The sequence below is a fragment of the Macaca nemestrina genome, chromosome 4 (assembly GCF_043159975.1).
Source record: "Macaca nemestrina isolate mMacNem1 chromosome 4, mMacNem.hap1, whole genome shotgun sequence".
Lineage (NCBI taxonomy): Eukaryota > Metazoa > Chordata > Mammalia > Primates > Cercopithecidae > Macaca > Macaca nemestrina.
Window position 1 is genome coordinate 87,136,456 of NC_092128.1, and position 19,295 is coordinate 87,155,750.

The 19,295-nt window shown below is 38.1% G+C and overlaps 1 protein-coding gene across 6 annotated transcripts in view; it reads right to left on the reverse strand.

The window, feature by feature from the left end:
- The window catches only part of CRPPA (CDP-L-ribitol pyrophosphorylase A), a 333,853-nt gene that overhangs the window by 283,791 nt on the left and 30,767 nt on the right, over nucleotides 1-19,295 (reverse strand). For all 6 annotated transcript variants that reach the window (XM_011731042.3, XM_071094909.1, XM_071094910.1 and 3 more), the window contains exon 3: nucleotides 11,005-11,154. In XM_011731042.3, the coding sequence (XP_011729344.2) occupies nucleotides 11,005-11,154 (150 nt within the window). The remainder of the gene's footprint in view (nucleotides 1-11,004; nucleotides 11,155-19,295) is intronic.

Consider the following 19,295-nt stretch of genomic DNA (forward strand, 5'->3'; position numbering starts at 1 on the left):
CTTGAGAATATAAAAGAACAGAAGTTTTAGAAAAATATACAAAGCGTCAAAATCGGCAGAAAAAAAGAGAAAGTCTAGATATTCAATAACCATTATGGAAATTGAAATGTTAATTATCAACACCATCAAAAGGCTGCTCCTCCGCCCTGCCCCACCAACCCCTAAAGAAGCTCCAAGTTTAGAAAGTCTTACTGAGGAGCTCTATTGGAATTTCAATAATGAGGTATGACTCTATCTTAAAAGTGTTTCCCAAAAACAGCAAACAAAAAATGACCCAACTCATTTTCTAAGATTGGCACAGTCTTGCACTGAAAGTCAAGGACAGCAAATTATGAAAAGAAGAGGGAAAATATCCCAACAGAGGGATAATATCAGAGGGAAAATATCCCAAATAAAATATCAGGTAGCTAAATCCAGTAGTCTGAAACACTGCAGCTAGCAGTATTCACCCCAGAATCACAAAGGCAGTTTGAAATCAGTAAGTCTATAATGCTAATTCACATTAGACAAAAAGAAAAAAGTAACATGAGAGCTACATGTAGAAAAAGGATGAGATTTCAAAAAGCACAATAGCTATTTGATTTTTTTTTAGAGAAATAAGCCTTTTTAGAAAAGTGAAAATTAAAGGTAGATTAAATTTGATAAAGTCTTTATCAAAAAAACCCTGCATCAAGCATTATACTTAAAAAATGAAACAGTCTCTTTAGTGATGGAATCTAGAAAAACATACCCCATTACTGCAACACGATACTGGAGGTCCTGGCCAAAGCAACAAAGATAAATAAATAAGGACCAGTGGGAAAAAAGTACAAATTTGTCATTATTGCAGACAATACAATCATGGGAGTAGAAAACTTAGAATTCAAATAGAAACAACACCAGAGTTCAATAAATTTGCCTGCTATAAGTTCAATATACCTGACAGAAAAATGCTGTAAGAGCAAATGTCAGTTAGAAAATGTGATAGAAAATAACATATTAGAACAGATAAAAACTAATCTAAGAAATTACTAATATAAAGTAAAAAATCCTTCAAAGAATGTAAGAGATCTGAATGAACTGTACTATCTTCATAAATAAGAAAATGTAAAGACATCAACTTAATCCATAGATCTTTTTCAGTTATAAAATTTACTGAGGGCAGGAAATAATTATTGGAATACAGCCTTTACACTGAATGTGCCTGAAAGTTAAAGTTGTGTCTTTTTATATTAAGGCATAAAATGTGAGCATCTGAGCCTCAGGTACTTATACCCCAAAGGTCATAATAATAGTGTCCATCCTAAAAGCACTGGCCACAAAAGACAAACATCTTAAAAAATAATTTCAAATCTAAAATAAGTTTGATCAATTGATGAATGAATTCTTAAACATCAAAACATCGTAGCGTCCAAACCCAAGGTTTGCCCTGGCAGTTGGTGTGTGTATGTTACCTTTTGTCCAGATAGATAAGGAATGGAGGCATCTGAAGAACTCAATTTTATTTTCTATGAGTCTCGATTGGTAAGGAAATCCCACAGCAGTGCGTTGCATGCTTTTCTTTATTTCAACTAATGTTTTCAGTGTGTAAAATGTTGTGTAGAAGCAGGAGACTTGCAGGTTGCTCGGTGAAATTGGCATGATGCAGATGTCACAGGTAATGTTCAATGATGAACTAATGCTCAACATTATCTGCCATATAATCAATGTGCAGTGTGGCCTAAGCACCACAAAACATCTGGATTTAAAGCATGAATTCTCTTGGGTTTCGAGATTGCTTATTTCCTGAAAATTTTAGTAAATTAAAATCTGCCCCTCAAGCAAATCAAGGAGTAATTTTTGTCATGGCTTGATTTTTATTAACCATCACCCAGCTCACATAACAAATGTTGAACAACAACCTGTTGTTGATGTGTCTCCCAGACTGTGAGAGACACATCAATTTAAAATCTTAAAGAATTCCAATAAAATCTTCCAACTGGAGGGAACTTAACATAAGATTTCAAATGTATAGAAAAGATATAAAGGTCGATACCAAGTGTATCAGTCACATCTTGTTCCCTGCCTCAGTTTCCCTTGGTCTCATCTGTCTCCGAGGACCCCTTTACCAGAGTGACTAATTGCATGTGGGACCTCATAGTCCTTTAACTGAGGACAGCAGCCAGAGTCTCTGGTTTCTACTCATAGCTTCCTCTGGAGACAGAGAATCATGATACAGGTCATGGGATCTGGCTTCTCCCTGTGACTGAAGGAGCCAGGAGTTCACTGCCTCTGGGAGAAATGCTAACACAGGGGGAGATGCCAGATGAACTCTGAGTCTTAGAACAGTACATTGGAGGTAACAATACAACAGTTTTGGATAAGCCTGTCTGAATATGTCCCCATGTGATGAAATGACCAGCTGTGTTTGTGAAATAATGGCCAGATTTGTAATCATCATCTTACATCAGTATTTAAGCCTTGCCTAAGGCTCTATTTGCTAGGGAACCTGTGCTAAAACAGATAATCTTGACAGTAATTAACAGAAAATAAAACAATATGGTGGTATCACAGGAGACAGTGAATAATGAACCCAGAAATAAATCTACATATATATAAAAAGTTGGCAACATAATAGAGGCACAAATTAGTCAAAAAAATGGATGATTTTATAAATGATGTTGAAAAATCTCTCTTTATAAAGATGAAAAAGGCAGGTGCCCTGTATCACAGAATATTTTTAAATGACCTCCAAACAAACTTAAGGCCTAAGTGTGAAATGGAAAAATAGAATAAAATACAACGATGATACAATGATACGGACAACAACTTAAACAAGACCTTCGACTCAAGATTTGGCAACAAAGTAATATATGAATGTATTTAAGACAACACTGACAAACAGATTCAAATATATTTGTAACCTGTAAGACCAAGACAAAAATAGTATCTAGGATGTATAAAAAACCCTACCACATCAACAAGAAAAAGATAAGACACCCAGAAGACAGTGGACAAAATACATTAAAGCATATTAAAATGTTAGTAAGTGCCTTACTCCACTTAGGCTGCTGTAACAAAATACCTCAGACTGCATAGTTTATAAAAAGAATTTATTGCTCACAATATGAGAGGCTGGGAAGTCCAAGATCAAGGCTTCAGATCCGGTTTTTGATGAGGACCCATTCCTGCTAGATAGCACCTTCTTGTTGCATCATCACATGGTAGAAGGGGCAAACAAGCTCCCTCAGGCCTCTTTTCTAAGGGTACTAATCCCATTCATAAAGGCAGAACCCTCATGATCTAATCGCCTCCCAAAGGTGCCACCTCTCAATACCATCACCTTGGTGGTGAGGTTTCAACAGGAATTTTAGGGGAAACACAGACGTTCAGACCACAGCAATAAGTAACACAAACATAAACAAACATACAAAGCTGCATCCTTACTAGCAATGTAGCTCTAATTAAAACACAAATAAATATACAACCATCAGATTGACAAAAGCTAGAAAACTAAAGAACATTAAAAGCTACAGAAAATGTGGCTGAAACTATAACCACTGCTAACCTTGTATAACTATACTCATTAGTCTTAAAGAAACTCACAGAAACTTACAGAACTAGAAACACTTATAAACTGCCATACATATGAACTGAACAACAGATAAAAGTAATTTATGCTTTTAGGCTAATTTATGTTTTTAGGCTAACGGTTGAGAATGAAATTTCTGGGGGTAACAAATATACTCAAAGAAGATCCCAGCCAAGTCACAGGATCATTTTTTTCTACATAATTTTTCCAAAATGGAACCAAAGAAAATGACATGACTATATGAACCTACCTAGTAGAATAATTGACAGAAGTAAAAATAAAAGGCAAGAGGGAGGAAAAAAAAAAAAAAACATGGGAAATATGACAAGTAGGAAGACGCGTGACCTTGAAGAGTTAAATGCTTTCCAAATCCATCATCAAGATTGTCAATTTACTTTCTCTGATGAAATACCATAAATATATAGATCTTGTTTTCATTAATAACTGAGATGTGCCACTTTGCTACTGTGGTTTGCAACTGACTTGTATAAGAAACGATGGTTTGCAAATACTTTCACTAAAGTAACAAGTCAGCTCTTTCTGACTCAAAGCTTCATCTTTAAATCCCTATTCATCTCGCTTTATAAATCATTTTTCTTCGTATGTTCTTTCACTCACCCTCCTGAGAGCTTTTCATTCCTTGCCCCTTTCCTCAAATCTCCATTTAAAAAAACAAAAAACAAAAAAAAAACTTATGCCCTCTTATCTTTCTACTGTACCTCTTGCTCCCTGTGCCCACTGTGCCCCTTATCCAAAAACCCAGTGTGACATGAGGTTTCCCCTGAGGTTCTTCCTTATCTGCAAATCCAATCCAGGTGCAACCAAACAACTAGCAAAAACAGCCAGGGAGGAAGGCAGGAAAGGAGAAGAAATGGGGAACTACACTGTAAAAATGGAAATAAAACTTCTGAGAGTTGTAATGCTTTGTGGATATAAAGAAAAGACACTTCATAAAATTTCATCTTCTTCACTTATCCCTGTTAACTCAGTACTTAAAGCCCAAACTTGTTGACAGTACAAGTCTTATTTATTCTAACGCATGTGGGGTACAGGCAGGCTATGAATTATGAATTGGAATTCCTGTCATATTTCTTTAATTTTACAGCTATTATATTCAGCTCCCCACAGATAAGCAACAGGAATCTTTAAAAATGGGGAGAGGGGTTGTTTCAATTAAGTTAAACAGGCATTTAAAAAATACAGCTTCTCAATCTCCCTTATGAGATTAACACTTACATATTACATATCTCCACAGTCAAGTCTAGGATATCAAAGCAAAAGGTACATAATTAACACCCCAGAGACTCATTCTGTCACTGGCTGAATCCTGCTGTATCTTTCATGAATTTTCATTCAAACCTAATTAACAAATTACCTTCTAAAATTCTCTATGTACCAAAAACTTGTGTTAGAATCAAGGCCAGGTCTCTGAACAACAAAATTCAGAATACCATCTGTGCGCACAACAACAATTTTCTCAGGAAATGGATTTTAAAAAGCTTCTTTGTATAATAATTTATTATTTTTCCTCAAACTGCACAGAAAAGAATTTCACATTTGAAGATTCAATAAGAATCCACTGGACCAATCCGTGGGCTTTTCTTCATGTTCCTGGAGATCGCATAGTTTCCACTATTGAATTTGTATTATTCTTTTGTTATTTTCTTTAGAAATATTCTCCTTTAGCAAACTCCTAATGTGTTATTAAAAATTCTCAAGGATGAAATAGTTTTCTCCAATATTAATAAAAGAAAACTGGACAAATACCTAGTTACATGGAAAAGTCCGAGATTCTTTAAAAACAAACACATACGAATTTATGTATCTTAAGTAAAATACAATAGATTTTGACTTTTAAATTATCAGTCATTGGCACTAGCAGCATTTTGGTATTCACAAGTGCAATCAACCTTTCTGATTTTGTGTGTGCACTTACACTTACAAACAGGAATATACACATTTTATATAGTTGTTATTACAACTTTATGTATTAGTTTCTCAGTAACATTCTAACATGAACAATGTCATACTCAAATTCTGCAAAAATAATGTTTAATGACCCTTTAAAGCTTCTATTAGTAAATGTCACAATTTTCTTGATCTCTAGAAATAAAGACTCAGTAAAAATGATGACACTTATAAAAATGCTGCAAATCACCAACCTTACACACAGATCTTTGCCCATACTTCCAAAAATTTTTCAGATGAATTTCTTAAAGATTTTTTAAGGGGACTTCATTAATGTGTATGTACTTAATATATGCACATATATTATCCACACCAAATCTGTTTATATAACTGGCATTAGTGTTAACATATAAAATATGTGTCTACATATATGTATACACATGAAAGTCATCCAACAATATTTAAGAACCTAATCCATGCCATAAACTCTTCTAGGTGCTAGAGATGAGACTAAACAAGATAAAGTCCCTGTCCTCACAGAACTGAGGTTTTAATAGGAAAGATACACACCAAAAAAGATATATCAGGTAGTGATATCTAAGAAGCAAACTAAAGCAGAACAAAGTATGATCTTTTTTTTGCCCCCAAGGTGGCAGATAGCAGGCAGTGTTAGCGTGACTAGCCCACCTGGAAGGACAGAATAGGGAGTAGAGATTTATACTGTGATTTTCTTTCCCCAAGAACCACAATAGGAACTTAACAGGAAAAACCAAAAGAACCACAGACCCTTTGAAAGAAGTGGCAGGCTGCAGCCTACTCTGTGAAGACAGGTGAAAAACTCTAAGCATCCAGGATGTAAGAGGGGGAGAGCCTGCCTCCAATCATACATCCCCATGGGGGAATGTGAAAATCCAGACCACAGGAGAAGGCCTTAACCCTACCCGGAGCTGGACTGGATTTAGGGAGTGGTGTGAAATATAAAAGTAGAAGCAATAGCAGGAAGTCCCTTGCAGGCATTCCCAGTCTCCAGCACTAGCCAAGGGAAGCCATTTCTGACTATATTTCAGAGCATCCCTCAGGGAAGTTAGCCAATGAACTCAGGGAGGGGTTGCAGGGTGAAAGAAGCTCCCAACTGAATTCTGTGATATAATCTCAAGTGGGGATAAACGCCCTTGAACAGAACCCAAGGGTAAGTTGGAAGTGTGCCACAGATAGGAGTGCAGGATCTGGGTGCCCAGCCTTGTGGGCAGATGGGGAGGGACATGGTCTGAAAGCCATGGTTGCTATTTCTGCAGGGAATCTAATGGCCTGGGGCAGATTTGAGTCCTGTGTGCAGGCTGCCCAGATCTACATGTGGTGCTGTTAGCAGGGCACTATGGGAGTAACACAGGCCTCACCAATTATGTGGGAGCTGGGTAAGGCTTACTGCTGCCTGCTACTTCCTACTCACTTTGTGAACTCTTCTGCACAACAGAGGCAGTTATACTCCTCCCTGAAACACTACCACAGTGGCTGGAGAACCACCTGTTCCCTACAGTGGCCATGGCAGCCTCCACCCAAGGAGAGTCTGAGCTAAGACCCACCTAACCCTGCCCCTACCTGGTGGTATTTCTCCACCCACCTTGGTAGCTTAACACAAAGAACAAACTTTTGGGAACTTTATGGCCCCACTCATCTCCTGAGAAGCCAGAATACTTCCCCATGGCAACTCAGGGCAAGCTCAAATCCCACTGCTAATACCACAGCTGCTGCTCTCTTGGAAGCACCACCTCCTGGCTGGTAGCCAAGCAACACAGGCCGTTACAGCACCTCAGCAGAATAACCTATCAGAGTAACAGCAGATTTCTCAGCAGAAACCTTACATGCCAGAGGGATTGGGGTCCTATCTTTAGCCTCCTGAAACAAAATAATTGTCAGCCAAGAATTTTCTATTCAGCCAAACTAAGCTTCATAAATGAAGGAAAGATAAAATCTTTTTCAGACAAACAAATGCTGAGAAAATTTGCTACTACCAAACCAGCACTACAAGAAATGCTAAATGAGTTCTAAATCTTGAAACAAAAGCTTGATATATCAAAATGGAACCTCCTCCACATAAACCTCACAGGGTCTATAAAACAACAACACAATGAAAAAAAGTACCTAGGTAAGAGCTAACATGATGAATAGAACAGTACCTCACATCTCAGTAGTAACATTGAATACAAATGGCCTAAATCCTCCATTAAAAGATACAGAATGGCAGAATGGATAAAACCAACCAAGTATCTGCTGTCTTCAAGAGCCTTACCGAAATAAACTTAAGGTGAAGAGGTGGAAAAACATATTGCATGCAAACCAAATGGAAAACAAAAGTGGGCAGGAGTAGTGATTCTTATACTAGAAAAAGGGATACATGATAGATGCTGCTACTTTAAGATTATAAGATTATCAGGTAAGACTTCTTTGAGAAGGTGATGTTTGCTACAGACCTCAATAAAGAGTGGAAATAGGCCAAGTGTGGTGACTCACGCCTGTACTCCCAACACTTTGGGAGGCCAAGGCAGGTGGATCACCTGAGGTCAGGAGTTTGAGACCAGCCTGGCCATCATGGTGAAACTCATCTCTATTAAAAATACAAAAAATTAGCTAGGCATGTTGGCGGGCACCTGTAATCCCAGCTATCTGGGAGGCTGAGGCAGGAGAATTACTTGAACCCAGAAGGCAGAGGTTGCAGTGAGCCGAGACTGTGCCATTGCAGTCTAGCCTGGGCAACAAGAGTGAAACTCCATCTCAAAAAAAAAAAAAACAGAATGGAAATAAGCAGTTTTAGATCTGTAAAGAGTGGTCTAGGCAGAGGAAGAGCAAGTATGTGGACCATTTTAAAAATATATGCACAGCCTTTTATGATCATTCCTTTGAACGAATATATATACTTGGTATTAGTAATATACCAGGCAGATTGCTAAGAACAAGACAGGTACCATCCCTGCCTTCATAGGGCTCACAGCCTAGCAGAGGAGTCTGACATTTCACAAATGACTTCAAGCAATTATTCAATTGTCAGTCTGATGCTGGGGAGAGAAGAAAAACAGGCACTAGAAGAACACAGAATGGGTCAGCCCAACCTGGTGTGGCCAGACAGGAAAGAATTCCTTGAATAAATGATAATTATAGGATAACTAAATAATAAGTAGCAAGGTGGGATGTAAACTTCCAGATAGTGGGAATCTTGTATTTGAAGAACTAAAGTGAACATGGCTAGAGCATATATAAGGGGACAAATGAGATAAGCCAGAAGAAACAGGGAGAAGAAGCAATCCAGCCAGTCAGCATATAGAATGGCAATTAGACACCCGTGACCTTCTAGCACCATTTGAAGAGGAAGAAGTATCTATAACCTAAAACTGCACACCTTTTATTTTACCACATTCTACAGTGACCACGGACCAGCTTGAAATGGGTATCTTCTAACTGACTCAACTTCATATGACACCTTGGTTACAATTGCCAGATATCTGTTTGTGATGGTTAATATTAGGTATTAACTTGATTAAAGGATGCCTGGATAGCTGGTATTGTTTTTGGGTGTCTTTGTGAGGGTGTTACCAGAAGGGAGTTACATTTGAGTCAGTGGACTGGGAGAGGAAAACCTACCCTCAATGTGGGTGGGGCCATTCAATTGGTTGCCAGCACAGCTAGAACAAAGCAGGCAAAAGAAGGTGGGATAAGCTGGCCTGCTGAGTCTTCTGGCCATCATCTTTCTCCTGTGCTGGATGCTTACTCCTGTTCCTTCTGCCCTTGGACATCAGACAACAGGCTTTTCAGCCTTTGAAGGCTGCACTCTCAGCATCTCTACTTTTGAAGCTTTTGGACTCTAATTGAACCACTACTAGCTTCTTTCTTCCCCAGCTTGCAGATGGCCTATTGTGGGACCTCACCTTGTAACTATGTGAGCCAATTCTCCCTAATAAATTCTTTTCCATATATACGTATATCCTGTTAGTTCTGTTCCTCTGGAGAACCCTAATGCACTGCTCAGTTCCCAAATGGTCAACACTATTACGTATTTTCTGCATTCATTCCTCAAAAGGGACAAATTCCAAGTCCTCTCATCACATCTACCAGTCTATCTGCATCTGTCTTCACCTACTCTTTCCTCCTGTCCCTATGGATAAACTACCCATATTCCCAGCCAAGGTCAACTTCAATACCACTAATGTAGTAGGTCCCATCTACTCTCACTTTACTACTGTCTTCTCACTGCGGAATCACCCTCATCAGCATAACAACGTGCTATTTTATCATCCATCTGAAAAAAAAAGTCAGTCTTAATCTATAACTATTCAGCTACCTCCTCCCATTTCTCTACTCAATATGTATAAAAGTTCCTCCAAAAATCAGCCCTTCTATTCTTAGATCAATTCCAACAAGATTTTCATATCCACCACGCCCATCAAACACTGGTAATCTCACATTGCAAATGTTTATGTACAGTTCTCAGTCTCACTTTTTAGAAATCCTAGGCAACATTTAACAGTATAGACATCTGTGACCTTCCAGCACCATTTGAAGAGGAAGAGTTAGCTATAACCTAAAACTGCACACCTCCTTTTATTTTGCCACATTCTGCGATGACCATGGATCAGCTTGCATCTGATTCAGCACAATCAGAAAGTACTCTCTTCATTAAGTTTCTGGGATACTACCCTCTAATCCTTATGGCCACTCTTCTATCCTCTTACCTAATTCTTCCTCACCTCCTATAGCAAGTTGACTAAAGCACTAGATTAGTTACTCAAACTTATCTCATTGCAAAGTTTCTGACAAGCTCAATATCTGATATTCAATAACTATTTACTCAAATCAAACAAATGACAGTAAAATTATGTAAGTACAGCAGTATTTCCAAAACACGAAAACCAGAAGCAATCCAGTAATATTAATGAAAATACTTGATTTTTAAGTTACTTACTTTTAACTAAAATTTTAATTAACAAAATGTCTAAGGAGCTGTATAGATAACTTACCATAGTACATCTGAAACTGCTGTTCTTAAAAAGACTGGCTTATAAGACAGGCCCTCAGCCAGCATCTGAGAATTAACTGATAAGGGCAAGCCACTGTGCCTGCCTAGACTGTAGGTATCAACAATATGATTTATGCTGAACACCAACTTTCCTTCTCGAAATCTGGAATTTTTGTATGTGCCAAGCAGAGGATATCCACATGACCAATCCAACACCCTGGGCACTGTGTCTCCAACAGGAGAGCATAAATGTCAATTTGCTGCATTTTCATTGCTGGAAAGAAAGTGTGCTTTGCATGATCCTTCAGGAGAGGGAGGGAAGAGAGCATCTAGAAGCCTGCAAATGGATTCCTAAAGATTCTGCCTGTGTGTCTCTCTTCTGATCCAGCTGTATAACCTTAATACTTCATTGTAATAAGTCTTAGCCTTGAGTATAACTATACGCTCAGTCCCATAAGTTCTGGAAATTTTCCAAATATGGAGGTTGTTTGGGGAACCCAACATAACAGCAGCTTATTCAAAAAGCCCGAATTCTTACCTGCTGATATGCTTCATAAATCACATCAAATAGAAAAGCTTGGGGCATTTCACTTGCTCTGTGTCTGGCACGTTCTAGCGAGTGGTCTAAGCAACCATCAGCAGATGGACTGATGACAGTAGATACAAGAGGTCGAATGGCTCCTGCTGCCTAAAGAACAAACAGGCAAAGAATATATTATTTCACCTACAAGCTATTTTAAAGTGAAGTTCTGAATTCAGTATCTCACTTTTGATAGATCTTATTCATACCTTCAACAAGTTACCCTAAGAAAACATCTGAATAAGTGTGATTGGTTCACAAATGGTTATTTCAGATTAAAAAAAATCAATTTTATAGTATTACAGTTGCATACATTAAGGTGAAATTTTTCTTCATTATAGGTTCAAAATCCTTCTGATCACAGGCCATTGAGGTCAACACTTAAAAAAAAGATGCTAAGATCCAACTGGGTATTCTCTGAAGATGAAGGAGGCAGAGAAAGACTATCATGAAATAATTGATATGGATTGCAAATGAATATTAATATACCCTCAGGAGATTTACATATTAGATACGTAAGGAAATAAACAAGTTCTTCAAGATCCCCTAGATGAGACTCAACAATCCAAACAATGTGGGTTGCTCTAATTTGTGTCTTGCTTTAATTCATGAGGAAAAACAGTTCCTTTCAAACACAGTCTCCATGCAATGCTTCCTCAGGCAATACCCACTGACTTCAATTGCTATGATGAAAGCTGTCTTATTAATAGTTGCATCTGAACTTTAGAAGAGACATTTCATGTCTGACAATTTTTCCCTTTATCTTTAATGGAGTCTCATTGTAATACAGTTTTGAAGGCCATTACCAAAACAACTGCCTTAGTGAAACTGCTTTAAAACACAGTTCAATGGTGGGCAGTTAACCAAACCTTATATGATCTCCAAAACATCCTTTCTTCCACACAATTGCTACATGGGGATTGCAGCATATGAAATTAGTGCACAAATAAAACAAGTGTCTTCTTGATGAGACCAACATCTGAATAAGATAGATAGTCCACACACTGGTTTGCAAAAGCCAAGGAATTGGCTGAAAATCAAAGTGAATGTATGAGCCAAATAGACAGTTTATAAAATGTGTCACCCCTTCCAGTGCCTCAAGTAGAAATTTGGAACCTAACCATAAAAGCAAAAATGAGGACACAGGGTGACAAAGAGAAAGCGGTATCCAAGTAGGTGAAGGGTAGGTCAACTGGTCAAGCTCAACACCTATCAGTAGGGCTAGAAGATAAGACAAAAAGGAAATGCGTGTACACACAAACATGTATGCTGCTTTAAGAGAAAAGATTCTGCTGAAACTGTATATTTTTGGAATTCTATACCAGGGCATGAAGTTAAAAAATGCTTAAGAGAACATGAGACATCCAAAATGCCAATGCAAGGGGCTCTGCAGACTCTCTCATCGTTGAAACTAGCAAAAATTATTTTAAGAACCATTAAAAGCCTCTGAAAATTGTCCTAAGGACATTCAGCAAATGAAGAAACATTTATTCGAGAAAATCTACTAAATTTTGGTAAGAACAGACTGTGGTATTCGAGCCATGACCAATTTCTTCTTCTTTCCCCCAGCCAGCTCAGTGTAATGGCTAAAAAGATAGGGCCTCCTCACCCCAAGTTCCCAGTATGAAGGGCAGACTGCCAGCATTTCCTATGCCCCTCAACACTATGGCACAGAGGCTAAAATCTATGCAAGTGTGGCCCACAAGGTTGAGGCCCACCTCTTTCACATAGTTCCCACCCATGCCCCCAGAATATTGGGGCCCTGATCAGTCTTCTTCCAGTTCACACATATGGTAATTTTCATACCAGGGGAAATAAAAGACTAGAGTCTTGTACTGCCCCCGTGTAGGTCAGAGTAGCGATTTTACTCCCAAAAAATGAGTGCACTGTGCCCAGCCACGGTTTCAAAGCAGTGATGTGGTGATTTTTCACAAGTAGAAGACAAAGGATGTGAGAGTAGAGAGCTATGAAGCACTCCCAAAGGGAACTCGCTTTATTTGGAAATTCAAACCTAAGTGTACTCTCAAAAGAGATCATCATGGTAAGCAATTAAAAGAATGCTGGAGATACATGAACGCAAAAAGCTAAACTGTCGGACAGCCAGTTTACCAGTGAAAGCCAGGGGAAAACACAGCTAACAAAAGCTCTCCTGGGATTAGGAACAAACCTCCAATACTGGCCTCAAAAACTACCCCTGCAAAGGGGCTAGAATTTAACTGAAACTACAAGGGATATATGCCCAAGGCATTATCAAAAATAAGGGTGAGCATTAGCACACAATGAGTGAAGCTTAACAGCTAGGTGAGATATCAAAGGCAGACAATATAATAGAGATCAGGGAAGGAGACAGTCAAAGAGAGCCCCCACTGAAACCACTATCATTCCAGGATGACTATATAATACTCAAGTGTCCACCCTCTGAAAAAGCAACATCAGAAGCTTTTCCCTGTGCAAGTAAAAGACATCACTAAAATAGGCCAGCCAAGTCATAAACAAATAGGCAAACAAGTCATGCATCCAAATAGGAAAGTGATAGCCTCCAAAGATAGGGTGGGAGGGGAAGGGCAGGCAAGAGGAACTGCCTGAGAAGGCCCTGCCCATATATCAAACTTAGCAGATAAAGACCTCAAATCAGAGTCAGCTACTATAAATATGTTCAAAGAACTAGAGGAAATTACACTCAAAAGTAGTAAGGCAAGGTATGATAATATCACTAATGTTAAGCAGTTTAAAAATACAGAAATTCTGGAATTGAAAAGTATAACTATAATGAACATTTATAAAGGAGCTCAGTGACAAGCTTGGACTGGAGAGGAATCAATGAACTTACACTTAGATCAATAGAGGTAATACAATCCAAACAACAGAGAAAAAAGGATGAAGATAAATGAACAGAGCCTCAGAATAAAGGACACCATTAAGTACACAACAATTTTGTATTGGGAGTACCAAAAGGAAAGACGAGAAAGAAGCAGAAAAAAAAAAAAATGCAAGGAAGTGACTGGTAACCTCCCAAAATAAAGGAAAAATTCCTCGTCAAGAAGCTCAATGAACTCCAAAGTAGAAAAATCAGAAAAAAATCTACATCTAGACACATCATAGTGAAAGTGCTGAAAACCAAAGTCAAGGAAAAAATCTTGAAAGTCACTCGAGAAAAATGATTAGTAAGAGAACATCAATATTAACAAGCGACTTATCAGAAACAATAAAGTTAGAAGGCAGTGGGGTAATAGCCACTAGAAGTAAAAATATCTCATATCCAGCAAAACCAGTATTTCACACATGAAAGCAAAATGAAAACACTTCCACAGAAACACAGAATTCTTTGCTAACAGATTCATCTTAGAAAAAAATAGCAACAAATATTCAGCCTGAAGGAAATCAACCCGAGACAGCAATTCTAATTCACATTAAAAAACAAAGTGTACCAGTAAAGATAATGTAAGTATAAAAGACATTATATAAAAGTATAAAAGATTTTTCTTTATATACTGGTTTTAAAAGCAATTATGGAACGTGAGAGTTCCCTGACCCCCTCACAGGACCTGAAACAGGGGTGTGGCTCATCTGTTTGGCTGCCACACACTCAAACCCCTTATGGGATGTGGAGCACCCAGATGGGCAGGTGCAATAGCCAAAGCAAGTGCTTTTGGGCTTCAGCCCCACAGTAGCATCTAGGGGTGGGTACCCATGACTCCCAAAGCCCCAGTGGGCATTCATGTTACAATGCTCCTTTAGCTCTGTTGTCCACAGACAGCTTAAGTGTTAACCAGCTCGGTGCCCTCCTGGTATCCAGGTACTTGTCCAGCGTCCAGGAAGAATTAGATCAAACATGAACTTGAAGGATGGTGCGCGTGGGGGTTTTATTGAGTGGTGGAGGTGGCTCTCAGTAGGATGGATGGGAAGCTAAAAGGGGGATGGGGTGGGAAGATGATCTTCCCCTGGAGTTTGGCCATCCAGCAGTCAATCTTCTCTCCCGCCATCCCCAGCTGAACTCCTCTCAAAGTTCAGATGCTCTTTCTCTTCTCTCCTTCTCTGCTGCACCATTCTGCCATTCTGCTGCTCTTCTGTCTGTCTGCTCTTCTTCTCATGGAGCCTGGGGTTTTGGGCTTATGTGGGTACAGGATAGGGAGGGTGTGGCAGGGCAAAAGGCAACATTTGGGTGTGAAAACAGGAAAGTCTATTCCCATTTAGGACCATGAGTTTCCAGGCTTGAGGATGGGGCCTTTGCCAGGGAACAGCCTTCTTCTACCCAATATTTCCTTGCCTCCTGTCTGTATAAATTATATTAAACAATAGATACATAGTTAACTGATTAATCTATAACATATTGAACGGTGTATATTTGATGAAAACAGCAAAAAGGAGGTGGATAGGAATAAAGGTGTACTGGATTAAGGAAATGATACCAAATGGCAACTTGTACCCACAGTAACAAATTAATTAAAAATGACAGGCAAGGAAGTTAATACAACAAACTCTATAAATACATACTTGCAGCGGGGTACAGTGGCTCACACCTGTAATCCCAGCACTCTGGGAGGGAGAGGCGGGCAAATCACTTCAAGTAAGGAGTTTGAGACTAGTCTGGCCAACGTGGGGAATCCCTGACTCTACTAAAAATACAAAAATTAGCAGGGTGTGGTGGTGAATGCCTGTAGTCCCAGCTACTTGGAAGGGTGAGGCAGGAGAATCACTTGAACCCAGGAAGCAGAGGTTACAGTGAGCTGAGATCATGCCACTGCACTCCAGCCTGGTCAATACAGACTGTCTCAAAAAATTTGTTTTAATTTAAAATTTTAAAAAGTACATACACACACACACATATACACACACACACACACACACACACATACTTGCTCACCTTTCATCTTCTATAGACAGCAAAATATAAACTAATAATTATTAGGTTGGTGCAAAAGTAATTGGAGTTTTTACCATTACTTTCAATGGCAAAAAATAAAATGGATTGTTGGGTTTCTTACATAGATATAATATGCATAATAACAGTATAAAAAAGGAAAATAGTAGAGCCATGTAATTTTTAAATATCTCACTGGAATTAAGGTAGTACATTCTGAAGCAAATAAATGTTTGCATTTATACTGTAGGCCCCAGAGCAACCACTAACTTAAAAAAATTAGAGAATATAAAGGAATTAAAGTATTACAGTAAAAATATTCACTTACTACAAAAGAAAGCAATAAGAGACATATGAAAAAAGCTAGCAGACAAATCTAATTATATATTAAAATGAATGGATCAAAAGGCAACAATTGTCAAACTGTCTACAAGAGACAACTATGATTCAAAGACACAAATAGGTTGCATTTAAAAGATGTCCAAAATACAAGCAAAAGCGAACAAAGCTGAAGACATAAACAATCCAACAATAGTTACAAACATCAATATTCTACTTTCGATCGCGGCTGGAACTAGGCAGATCAATATGGAAACAAAAGACTTGAAAAATACTATAAACCAAATAAGCCTAACAGACATCTATTGAACATACCACCCAACAACAGCAGAATACCTATTTCAAGTGCACATGGAGCATTCTCTAGAACAGACCATATGCTGCATCATAAAACAAGTTTTAAGAGGATCAAAATCATACCAAGTATAGTCTCTTAGAAAAGAATAAAATTAGACACAAAGTTGGAAACTTATTTATTCTTTTCTTTCTTTGGCGGTGGGGGAGGCAGGGTCTTACTCTGTCCCCCTAGGCTGGAGTACAGTGGCACAATCACCGCTCACTACTGCTTCAGCTTCCTGGGCTCAAGCAACCTGCCAGTCTCAGCCTCCCATGTAGCGGGGATTACAGGCATGTGCCACCCCACCTAGCTAATATTTGATAGAGACAGGGTTTCACCATGTTGCTCAGGCTGGTCTCAAACTTCTGGGTTCAAGCAATCTGCCTGCCTTGAGGTACCCAACTGCTGGCATGAGCAACCATGCCTAGTCAAAGTTGGGAATTTAAAGTATGTGGAAAATGAACGATACTAAAAAAAAAAAAAAATTAATTAATCAAAGAAACCAGTAGCAAACTTGAAAATACTTTTCAATGAAAACACAAACAATATGAAAATTTATGGGATACAGTTAAAGTAGCCCTTTGAGAAAAAGTGTAACTGTGAATGCCTATATAAAAAGATTCTAGACAAGTGTAATTTTTCACCTTAAGACAACGGGGGAAAAAGAAATAAAATTAGAACAGACAAAGAGTAAACAAAGAAATAAATTAGAGAAAAGAAAAAGAATAAAGGCCAAATATGGTTCTTTTATAAAATAACAGTTGCGGCTGGGCACGGTGGCTCATGCCTGTAATCCCAGCACTTTGGAAGGCCAAGGAAGGTGGGTAACTTGAGGTCAGGAGTTTGAGACCAGCCTAGCCAATATGGTAAAATCCTATCTCTATTAAAAAATACAAAAAATTAGGCAGGCATGGTGGTGCATGGTTGTAATCCCAGTTACACAGGAGGGTGAGGCAAGGGAAGCACTAGAACCCAAGAGGCAGCGGATGCAGTGAGCCGAGATGGCGCCACTGCACTCCAGCCTGGACAACAGAGCAAGACTCCATCTCAAACCAACAAAAACAGTTCACAACCTTTGAACGAAAAAAATGCAAATTAGTAAAATCGGAAAGTAGTGACATTTCTATCAACCTCAGAGAAATAAAAAGGAATACAAACCACAAACTATATTCCAACAAATTAGAAAAGTGATAAAATTAACAAATTCCTAGAAAGACAATTAGCCAAAATTAACTTGATAATAGAAAGTCTGAATAGACCTATAAAAAGGAAATTGAATTAGTAATTTAGAAACTTTTCACAAAGAAAAGCCAAGATCCGGAAGGCTCCACTGGTTGTGCCAAAAATTTAAAGAACAGTTAATACTAATTCTTCAAACTTTTCCAAAAAAATAGAGAATGCTTCCCAACTCATTCTGTAAGACCAGTGTTATCCTAATACCAAAAACAAAGACAGCACAAGAAAAGAAAGCCAATTAGGGATATTGGTTTGTAAACAATGCAAAAACAGATGCAGAAATTCTCAACAAGATACTTACAAACCCAATTCAGCAACATATAAAAAAGCATTATACACCATGACCAAGTGGGATTTATCCCAGGATACCAGGTTGGTTCAACGTATCAAAAAAATATATAGTCAATGTAATACACCATGTTAATAGAATAAAGGACAAACACATGAATATGTCAACAGGTGCATAGTACTCATCTGACAAAATCTAGCACCCCTTTGTGAGAAAAGCACAAAAATTATAAATAGAAGAGATCTTGTTCAACCTGAAAAAGAGTGTCTGTGAAAAATCCACAGTTAAGATCATGCTTACTGGTAAAATATTGAGTGTTTTCCCTTTATGATCAAGAGTAAGCAAGGAAATCCACCTTTGCCATATCCAGTAAACATTGTAATGGGAGTCCTAGCTAGGATAATTAGGCAAGAAAATGTAATAAGTTATCCAAAAGAAGTAAAGCTATCTCTATTTGCAGATAGCATGATCCTTATATACAAGATACCAATGAAGTGTCTTCTAACTATTAGAAGAAGCAAGTTGTCAGCAAGGATACAGAGAACAAGCTTAGTATACCAAAAAAAAAAAAAAAAATCAGTTTATTGCTAGTATACAGAAATACAACAACCCAAAAATGAAATTTAAAAAAATTCACTCACAAAAGCATTGAGAAGACCACTTAAGAGTAAATTTAATGAAGACGTTCAAAAGTTACTACAAAAACTCCAAAAAAAAATTGGCTTCTAATGGCCAATGTCTCTACTTAGCTATTTTTACCCATTCCCTCTCAAATACTTCTCCACATTTAGTATTCTTTCTGTCCTGCCTCCTCAATTTCCAGTCTTCCATTTAATTATGCTTATTAATATACAAGTATGCCATAACTTCTGCCATCATTAAATCAATTCTTTTAATATATATCTTCTTCCAGCTAATAACAAGTTTCTTCACACAGGTATAAAGCCCAACTCTGAATTATCTGTATAAGAGCACATCTCCAATTTCTGTCTTCCTGTGCTTTCTAGAATCTATGTCAATCAGGTCGTTATCGCCATACCACCACAAAAATACATTTAACGAATGTCACCAATGACCCCCACATTGCCAAATCCAATTAATAGTTCTTAGTCTTCTTGAGTGTTTGTTCACTTAGTTTTCAGAAATCATTCTCAACCACACCCTCTCATCTGCCCACACTAACTCCT